General features: G+C 39.0%; 1 protein-coding gene across 1 annotated transcript; it reads left to right on the forward strand.

Moving 5' to 3' along the window:
- The first annotated feature begins 7,431 nt into the window (after nt 1–7,431).
- On the forward strand, nt 7,432–10,738 carry LOC121194645 (motor neuron and pancreas homeobox protein 1-like). The gene is made up of 3 exons (XM_041057612.1): nt 7,432–8,066; nt 9,141–9,301; nt 9,991–10,738. Exons 1-3 carry the CDS (start codon nt 7,598–7,600, stop codon nt 10,336–10,338), a joined length of 978 nt encoding a protein of 325 aa, XP_040913546.1. The 5' UTR covers nt 7,432–7,597; the 3' UTR covers nt 10,339–10,738.
- Nucleotides 10,739–11,307: the final 569 nt, after the last annotated feature.

Below are 11,307 nucleotides of genomic sequence, written 5' to 3' on the forward strand. Positions count from 1 at the left end.
TTCTCTTTCTTTTTTTTTTGTTCTTCTCAGTTTCTTTGTCACTGTGTACCATGCTTTTTAACCAAACATAAGGTCAGTATTCAGCAGGTGAACATAACATGTTTTTGTCATTTTTGTTTTTTTTATCTTACAACAAAACATAGACTCAGCAGCAATAAAGACAGAAAAGGGTGGACACTCACAGACAGGGGCAGGCACACAGCGTATTACATTACTGCCCCTGGCAGTGTGTCAGGCAGTCTGGGAGGGAGGGACGGGGGGCTGGAAGGGGTCTGATTAATGAGTGTTACTGGGTGGTGGAGAGTTTGTGTCCCCACTCACCCTTGTGCCACCAGCACGCTCAATGGCTTCATCAATTTGTCGCCATTATCACGTCAATAGGCAAGAATGGAGGGAGGAGGGGAGTTAAGTGTTGAGGGTGGAAAAGGGCTTCTGCTGCACCATCTGTGGATGGCTGCACACGGGTGAAGCAAGAAGTAATCGCTTCCTTCATCTGCCATGTCTACATCTACAGAATAAAAATATCACTGTGTTAAATGTGACCAAAGGCTTATCACTAACTACTAACACACTAATATGCTACACACTGTTCTACATGGTCTATCAAGTTTAAAACTTTCCTTTTGTGCTAAATTATGTTAGGCTAGTTTAACTGATGTATAACATATATATCTACGATCAATGAATGTCTTGCTAACATTTGCTAATTAGCACTAAACACAAAGCTCAGCTGAGGTTGACAGGAATGTGAATAGCTTTTGCATGTACACACTATCTTAGTCACAAATTGAGCTGTGCTCACTCAAATTGTTCTCCTACTCCTCTGTCTTGTAAAGAAGACACAGTTCACTTGCGTCACTAAGTCTGAACAAGTAAAGTAATAATTCAGCACTATCTCTCTGCTCATTTGTCACAGCACCTTCAAAAGTCCTCACGTCTGTCTGTGCGTTTGAGTGAGTGTGTATAAAGCATGTCTGCGTGTGAACACAAGCAGCTGTGGAACTGATATGGATAAGCAAATAGCTGCACACACATCATTAGGTGCTCATTTACAGACATTAGGCTGGAGCACAGGCAGCTAAGGAACTGAACAGGCACATGTGTTAGCATTTTTATCATGTGCTTGTCAGGCATGTGAATTTGGGGTGTGTTGTGGGATATAATGTCAATTCTTGAAAACAAACTGTAATAATTAAAGTCATGGCTCTTCAGAGTATAGACCCTTACTTACCTCAGAGGCTGAGTAGCCAATTACTTTTTTGGCTGCAGGACTTTTACAGAAGCTGCTCAGAGTGAGACAGTGAGGATAATGATTCATCAAGGAGTTTATATGGCCTCTAATGATGCTAATGAGTTCAGCACCTGGTTTTTCATTGCATATTACTGTAACTAATTAAACTGTTCAGACTGCCATTAGACAAGCAACATCTGGTGTGGGGGGCAAAGAAAGAAGTAAAAACAGGGTAGAAGCAGAGGAGATGCTGGCAGAAGGTAGACCAAAACAATAACGAGAGAAGGTGTAAAGTAAGGGCAAGGGGGGATCAATTAGGGAAATGAAATGTCATCCTCAGTGTGAGACAACATACATCAAGCAGTGACAGCCCCTCCTCTAAACCTGTCAGTCCCACCTCCGTCAAAACGACCAATTAAAGCAAAGCTAATTCCCCTGTTAACCTCTAGATAGCCTCTGTCTAACACATCCTTATCCTGTAAACAACAACACAGGAGATGTACGCTCAAATACAACTGTGCTGCAGTACACATCATGGCTGAACAAGATAAAAAAAACAGTACAGGATACACCAAATATCTTTGAAATAAAATCCATGGGAAAACGTCATTGTAGAGGCTGCATGTCACCAATATAAAGAAAAGGATGCAAATCCTGCATCGCCCCTTTACCCAAATTGCTTTAGAGCCATAAATCACCATGCATCTAAATATACACCTACATAGAAACTATAGCAGCGTCCCCGTAGACAGCTACACACTGACTTTAGAAACCGGTACCCTACACACATTAACTGAATTACGAGTTTTTCTCTCAAGCCTTTTCGTTTAATCTTCCTCACTTGAACAATAAAGGTGTTTTTCATGTGAATTTGTCAGGTGCTGGAGGAGAGAAGAAAGCAGGAAAAAACAGGAGAGGAGAGATGATATTGCAGTGTCAGGTGTGGTGATGATAAAGAATTATGTGTCTCTTTATCACCTAACCCTAAACCTCCCCCCCACACACACACACATGCAAACACACACTCACAACTGATCTGATTAAACTCCACAAACATGGATTGGTGGGAGTGTCTATGGATCACAAGGCTAATTGAACTGTCTTTGTTCTGAAAAGATGGAGGGGTATGAAGAGAATGATGAGGACTAGATTAAACAGGCAGGGGTAATAGTTACAGAAAAATGCAAAGAAAGAAAAAAAAACAGCTGAAGAGGAAATTCAGCTTGAACACTCAGGAACTACAGGATGGATTCAAATTTAGTACAGATATTCAGGGTCCCCAGAGAATGAGACCTACTGACTCCTACCCCAGTGTGAGTTTGAATTTTGTTGTTCAGAGTGAAATGTCCTCTGAACTGATGGATTGATTGCCATGAAATTTGGACATTTATGATCCTCAAAGATTTGTAATAACTCTGATAATATTTTAACCTTTACTGTAGTGCCACTAGTTCTCAGATTTTTATGACAAAAAGGTGAATTACCTGGTTGACTTGCGTTAACATTCATCAAAACTATCTGCACCAGTAGCTGGTTCTGGTGTTATCCATGCTGATGCTTTCATATCTAGTAAATCAGTTTCTATGAAGTGTCTGCAGGAGTGCTTGTTTTCTTTCCTAGCCACAGATTGCATAACAGTCGTGACTTTGGTTAAATTAATGCTCTATGTACCTTCAAAAAGGGACACATTCATTTAATGACAATGGCACAGAAAAGAAAATCTAGTCATTATGAGCCTTTTGTACTTTCATCACAATGTTATTTTTCCAAGAACTGGCAGCTTGATGAAGAAAGCTGTGTTGTTTGAAGTGTAATAATCCACCAAGAGCTATTAGAATACATGTGTTTACCAGTAAACAAAACTAAAAAATGAAAATCAGTCATTCATTACTCACCCAAATCTTTTAAAATATGTAGAGGACACATTAACAAATACCAGTTTTGTACAAATTTTTTTTTGTGTTTTACAGCCTTCGAACATGTTTGAGTAATGAGTATTTTGGGAACCTGACCCTGTGGAGCGGTCTGGGTGTCCCACAGAGCAACAGATGTTTAACTGCTCTCTGCAGCCACTGCTCTGCTGCCCTGTCACTGCCCCTGTCATTGTGTATTAACCAGCTCTACGTGTGTCTGTCTCCTCCTCTCATTCACAGACCTCTGTTTAGGAGTAATTAGCTATGTGCCTCCTCTCCAGTTCTCTCCGCTTCTACCCTGAAGCCTCATCTCATTCTACTGTCATCTCACTGTTTACTGTTCTAAGTAATAATCATCCAATCTCAGCTCTCCTCCTCCCACCTCCCCTTCTTTTCCTCCTCTTCTCCTCCTCCGCTCCTCCCTCTTGTCCTCCTCATTATGTCCCGGTCTCAGTTGTGACGGCCGTCATTAATCAATTCATTTTGAACGACGTTGAACCTTGCAACCCTGAACACCCACCCCTGCTTAACCAGGAAATGTTCTATTCCTGCGGTCCATTAGGCCAGCCAGAGCAGAACTGAGGAATGACAATAGATACAACAATAGAAACCAAAAGCAGGACACAGACAGAGGGAGAACAACAGGGCTTATTATACTCTATCTGTTGGGGATTTTGGGGGATTTTCCCCATGCCCTAATGTCTCCTGGGATCAATAGTCATATTTTTCTTTGCTAACAAGCTGGCCCTTGTGATCTGCGTCACTTACATCTGCTAAGTGAGCAGCAAGGCTCATTTGGAAAAAAACAGAATATGAATTGAATAATTAGTATAAGCAGTGATAGTCATCGTGGATGAAGAAAAAAACTGATATAAATTGAAACTGAGATTGCATCATCAGTAAAATCAAATATTTTTTTTTATTTAAAATTTGCTTAAAATGTACCCCCATGTTCCTATGAACCATGTTGGAATGGTGTCAACCTTTTTGCCTCCTAACTATGGTGGGTTGACAGACATCGCCCACTGGCTTAACCTCTTTTTTTACATTTGTATATGAATAGAAGCAACATGAATGGTTCTTTTACAAGTAAGGGTAGAGAGGAGCAATGGCCTGAGCAGTTGCTCTGTGTCTCCCAGACTTACTCTTGTCTATTTAGGCTTGTATGAGTGTACGAGAGCCTTTGCATGCATACTTTTGTGTCTGTGTGCAAGATGGCCCAAACCTGAAAGTGGCTATTAGAAAATACTCCCATCTCATCTGTAACGCACTATAGTCACAATGCCAAAATTGCATAAGTGCAAAAGTATAGGATTAACCTGTCAATGCAAAAGAAGTGTAGACATGTATTTTTGTTCTGCTGCATAGAAGTATGATCTGGATTATGGTGGCCTTAAGTTACACTTATGATTCTTTTTCCCTCCTAGCTGTTTTTCTATATTTGAAAAATATCAATTTTAATGTAGCAGCATCTTGGTAATTCACTTTGTTACTCCACGTGTGAGCCAGTAGTTTAATCATGTTAGAGAATAATAGCCTGACTAAAGCCGTGCTAAAGCTAACGTAACTAGCTTAGCAGTGCATCAGTAACATAAAAACTGCTGTCTGAGTTTTCTCGGGAAATTCCTATGTGGTGTGTTTAAAGCAACTTTAAACCATGTTCTGTATTTCTAAATCAGTTTATTATATTGATTTCAATATGAACATGATGGGCAGGGAGACACCTAGCAAAACACCTGGACTGCAAATAATCCGTTTCTTTTTCTAAAGATATTTGTTAGGTATCATGTAGGTTCTGAGGCTATATTTTTGGCAAAACAAACAGCCAGAAGCATAAAATGAAGACATCACAACCTTTCTGCCTGTTACACACTGTTTACCAACCAGCCTGAAAAATCCATATATCTCTACTTCACTGCTTCTATAGTTACTGCTGTCTGCCTTTGTAGGGCAGTGTGAGTGCTAGTATTTTCACCTGGGTGGGTGAGATTTAGTTCTATACATAATCTAAAATATACTTTTCTGACTCTGAAGGCCCTGACTAATTAAACCAGATCAAGTCATAGATAGGTCAATCTCCCACGCCTCACCTAATCACGCTATCCTCACACTGGAGTATATTACTGTACAAAGTATCAAGTTATGACTGCTATCTCTTTGTGAATAGACAAATATTATTTGTATGGGTTACATGAACACAAAGACTCTTTTGTTAAGGGCTGTTCATCTGGCAATCTGGCCATAAATCACAATTACATTATACCACCAAACATATTATCTCTCAGTTGTGTGAAACTTCAGATACTATATCTACACGACCTTATCTTAAATGGTGTGATCATTGTCAAGACATATTGTAGAAAATTTATTAAATGGTATATCCTTTCTCTCCCTTATCTAATGCTCAAGGGATCACACTGTATTAATTATTTTATTTATGACCTGTCTGATGAGGGCAATGGGAGAGAATGACCTAATCACCAACAAATATGGTGTTTGTTTTGTCATAAATAATGCTATGTGAAACTTGATAACCTTCGATCTGTAATTTAATCTCTTTCTCTTCCTAATCGACTAACACAAAAGACACATACATGTTGTGCTTAGTGTGGGTAGACCTTGATTTGCGGATATTATAGCAAACAAGTCTTTCAAAATACAATTGAACAACAAAGCAAAGAATCTCTTGCTGGCTTTGTCAGCAAAGGTATGACAGCATTAAGAGACATGTGGAATTGTAAAGCTTCAAGTCTGAAAACTTTCTGCACCACATTTCTTCTAAAAATCTTTGCTTTTGACCCCATTGTGGTCTGATTATGCCTTATGGGTCATTGTGCTTCATAGTAATGATAGATGATATAACTTGTATATTAGTAACCTGTGTCTCCTGCGTAGAATGAGACTTTATCAGCATTTATTTCACTTCATTAGTTCATTACAGGAACAAATTAAAATCTTTCTGTTCTACAGGGTGGAAGACTTTAGTGACTTAAACATAATATCTGACGACCTTCATATCATGATAATCATTTACTTTAATGGTCACACACACATGCCTGCACACACCCATGAACCCACAGTCTGTTTAGTTTATATGTTGGGTAGTTTAGCAGGTGTTGGTGTGTTTGTCTTTGAAGTGAGAGCAGTTTGTTTTCCCAGGCTTATGACAGTCCCTTATCAGTCCTGTATAAACCGGCAGGAAATCACCAAACTGTGGAAGAAACCTACATAAATGCAGTTTGCATGCTTTAAGTGAAAATGAATAGGTCCACCTGATGCATTTGTACATTGAGGTGTCTTTCCAGGACAGATGGGAAACAGCTTGGGCTGACAGGAAGATGCCTTCTGTAAAGACAATGCTTTGTCTGTAGAAATATGCAAACTGTACTGTTGCGAGCATTATAAAAGAAACTGTTTCATCATGTTATGAGCTATATGTACAAATCTGACTTGGAAAAAGTCTTTGTTGAATATACAACGTATGTAGTGAGGGAACAAACACCTAACAACCAGAGGGTTTTGTGTGACCTGGTCATATTGTATGTGTGGCTCTGGTCTGCAAGGAGAGAAAATGAGTTTGCTCTCTGTCAGTTTACTGCTCCTTTATCTGCTCCATGGTGTGCTGATGACCAGTAATCATAGCAGCAACCACTGATAAGAACTGTTAGGTTTCTGTCAACCTTAGCAGGCAATAAAATCTAATGAAGTTGTAAAATAATGAATTTCGTCATCTCTCTAAAATGAGATGGCAGTAATTAACACAGTCTGGTTGTAAAGTGTCTGTGTGTGTGTGTAGGTGTGTTATATGCTTGTGTGGATTTAATGTGTGTGTACAGGACAGTGGGAGAAATAACACCTGAGATGGTCAAACTGCCAAAGAGACCGACAGAAACAGAGAGAAAGAAAGAAAAAGGAGCAAGCAAGAAAGAAAGACACATTGTTCATACTTTCAGAGATAAATAGGACTGTGACTGAGATGAAGCCTCTATTTTAATACTCCTACAAAGCTGAAATATGACCACAATGCTCATGTACTTACATTTTTTTTGCTGCTTTTTCCATGTTGTTCTACCATTTAATACGGATTGTAAGAATATTCACAATTAACCCTTGAGAAGAAAGCGCACACCCTGCCCCTGTGCTGCAGGGGCCTGGCCAATCACAGCGGAGCAGACTTTACAGGGCTATTAAGTGCGAGTAAGTGCGAGTCGGTGTGTGTCAAGTGGTTTTTACTTGCATGGCATAAGTGGTGTAGGTCAGAAAGAAGACATTTGTCCAGGGAACAGGAGAGAGCAGTTTCTGCAAACTTTAAAAGCTGACATAGTGTGTTCAGAAATTAGAGCCCAACAAAGTGCACCAGAGGGATTTACTTCCGAAGTTCACGTCAACATTTTGAGTCTAATAAGAACAGGAGGGCTGTTTATCAGCTGTTCACTGGACATCTGTGTACAGAATGACTACCACCATGGAGAAATCCAAAAACTTTCGCATTGATGCCCTGCTGGCGCACGACGTGGAACAGAGGACGGACAGCGACGGTGCTTCCCCGGGGTTTTGTTACAGCAGGAGCCCCGGCGACAGTCCGGTGTCAAACCGCGGCTCTGAGACGCCCTCCCCTCATCCAAACTCAACGAACTCCTCGCCAGTCCCGTCGGGAGTCCTGCCCAAATCCCAGCTCTTCAATTTATCCCAGTCAGGATTCACAGCTCTGCACCAAGGGGGTCTCATCGGAATGCACCCCGGCTCCGTGTATCCTCTGGCGGCCCTCGGAGGCCAGCACCCCACCTTCATGTATCCCGGCTTCACGCAGCTGGTCCAGCCGTACCCGGAGCAGCTGAAGGGAGCGACCATGACCGGAAGTCTTCCGCTGGAGCATTGGATCAGAGCCGGGCTGATGATACCCAGATTTGGCGAATATGGAGGTGAGAGGCTTTAACTCATAAAATAAACTCTGTGGACTTGAGAATATACTGCCTATATAAAATAACATGAATCTTTTACAGGTCATAGTTGGTTGAACTTTAAATAAATAAATAAATAAATAAATAAATAGACTAAGTAAATAAATAAAATAAATATATTTTTGTGTAATACCACAAGGTAATATCAAATCTGAAATTAAATATAATCATGCAATATTTTACAAAAGAATATAATACAATAGTAAATAGTAACACATTTGTATATATAAGATCAGCAATTTTATTTTTATTTATTTTTTTATTTATTTTTGCTGAAGCCATAAATAAAAAACAAACACAAAAACAAACAAAAAAACAGGATTTTTTTTACGCCACTTTGAACTTGATTAAAATCAAATGGATCATACATTTGCTTCCCTTTAATTAATTTTTGTTTTTATTTTATTATTGATAAGTATTGTCCAGTTTTTGTGAAGGGCACCAACTAGTTGTTTATGCCTTGGGGTCTCCTAACACCTGTGTGTTGATCTTGGTATAGAAAGGACTGTGACATTGAGCTGCTGAGGACAATTTATCTCATAAAAATAACATGCAATATTTACAGTAAAGGTAACACCTGAAATAGACCTACCACTTAATCAATTGATAACATTTATAGTGTTTTCATTAAGGTAATGGACCTCTGTGATGGTTTATTACCCCTCCAAAGCAATATCCTCTCACCACGACCTCACATCAGGGCAATAAATGTAAACGAACAGAGAGACAGCAAGAAATACAGGCAGGAAGACAGACGGATAGGCAGGTGGGCATGAGGCATCCAAACAATGATCTGGAAATCAAACTGGAAGATTGTGTTAAGTTTCATATGAAAATTTATTAGAAAAATATCCGTGACATAAATGTTTTCCTTCCTACTTTCTTTTTTAAAAATGTCTTTCTTTCTTTCCCTCAGCTGCTGAAGGCCTCTTTCACTTTCAGGCCCATTATTCATAATATTTGTTAAATTTGTGTTGTGTTCTTATAGAAATAGATATAAATATAAATAATAACAAATGTTTTTGCCCCTCTCAGCTCCGGCCCAGGCAGGTTTGTTGGGGAAGTGTCGGAGGCCCAGGACAGCTTTCACCAGTCAGCAGCTGCTGGAATTAGAAAACCAGTTCAAGCTCAACAAGTACCTGTCGAGGCCTAAACGCTTTGAGGTGGCTACTTCTCTAATGCTGACCGAAACTCAGGTGAGAGAGTAATAAACTGCTGAGATGACAACAGTGACATCCATCCTCACAGCACACACATACACACACACACACACACACACACACACACACACACACACACACACACACACACACACACACATTGGCACATTTTTGTTATTTGATTTATCCACTCTTTGACCTGTCAAAGAAATATGAGTTATAAAAAATAAATATACTCAGTTCTACAAGATCATTTTTGGAAAAAGAAAAACACTGTTCATCCATTTCATGATATTTGTTTTTTTTAATATTAGTTAATTTTGAAAACACCACCAGAATGAAAGCTTATTGTTTCTAATTTTAAATAAATGAATCAATAAATAAACCAGTAATAAAACCATGGCAACATTAAATTGTTAATATGCTTTATTATAGCAGCACATAGCTGGCTTCTTTCTCACTCATTTTCCTTAAAAAAACAATTGAAAAAAAAAAACTGATTTTATCACATATATGGGCACAAGGGTAAAGTGATGAAATAGTATAGTAAATAATATTTTTTATGATTTTGGTGAAACACATGTCAGATAGACCTAAAGTAGTTATGAACCCAGTGTAGTCTTTGCTCATTTTCCTCACCATTCATTGAAGTGCCCTCCTAGGGTATGTTTAAGCTTTCTTACCACCATTCTTAGTAATGGTGTCTGGTGGTTTTCTTTCATCAGGTTAAGATCTGGTTCCAGAACAGACGTATGAAGTGGAAGAGAAGTCGCAAAGCCAAGGAACAAGCAGCCCTGACTTCCCCTCTGACTGATACAGAAAGAAATGGGATGGATATACACAGTGCCAAGTCTCAGGGTGACTCACACAGCTCAAGCCTAGAGGATGAAGAGGAGTTGGAAGGGGAGGATGAGGATGAAAAAGAGGAGGCAGAGGTGCTGAGGGCAAGTTCTTTAGGTTCTGTTGGCTTCATGAGGCATGCTGTAGGAGGAACAGGGAACTCTTATAGCTCTTATTCAGAGGAGGAGCTGGAAGAGGGAGGATCGAGAACGAGAAGCGGGGTTTTTCCATAGTTATAAAATTCTGCATGCTTTTATTGTGTGGCCCTTTATGTTTATTACTCCTGAGAAGACAATACACAGTGCAATCAAGAGCACAAACATGGTGCCATGGAAAGGATCATTCATTATTCACAGCCCAACCCATAGTGCCATATCTGTATCCAGAGCTCTCAAAATAGCAAAGAGGGATATTTACATCTACACCTCGGTCTGGAAATGAAAAGCAGGATAATGCCATTTGTGTGTATCTGGTCATTTAATGGTTTAATGGCCAGTAATCTGTGAGTTATGACTTACTTCAGAATTAATTCTGTTTATAACGGGCATTTTTTGTGCATGATTTATTTGTGTTTTAAACAGTACAAACAAAAATCTGCAATAAAGTAACTAATACATGAATGTACATGTACTAAAACTGTATGAATGAGTTGGGGTGGGGGCATGGTAGCACTTTCATTGAAAGGCAGTGAATGAGGACACAGAAAATTTTACTTGGAGATGTTGTAAGGACCGTCAGTGTTACATTGTTATCAGTGCTTCCCAGTCTGTTACAAATATTTGATTAATATTGGGAACTTTTCACAAGAAAAATATGATACTCAGGTTATTGTAGTACTTTTTTTTGACTATATACTCATGAATTTTTGTTCAACTCTTTGTTTTGTATTATCTTTGTGAAACTGCATGTTATATTTAGTTAAAGCCACACACACAAATACATGGCTGCATGTACTGTATAGTATTTTAAGCTTACTGTTGATATGGCAATGTCTCTGTATTTTGTAAACTATTCTCATGTTAAGTGTGATGCTGTCAATATAATTTAAAACTATAGAATTTAATATATTTCACCTTAAGTGCAACACTAGTGATTTTGTTGAGGGGGTTGTTTGAAAAATAAAGTTGAATTAATGAGTGTGTTTTGAATCCAAAAAGTTCAGGTTTCACAATTAAAGGGACAATTCAGTTTAATTTTTTTAA

The sequence above is a fragment of the Toxotes jaculatrix genome, chromosome 15 (genome assembly GCF_017976425.1).
Source record: "Toxotes jaculatrix isolate fToxJac2 chromosome 15, fToxJac2.pri, whole genome shotgun sequence".
Lineage (NCBI taxonomy): Eukaryota > Metazoa > Chordata > Actinopteri > Toxotidae > Toxotes > Toxotes jaculatrix.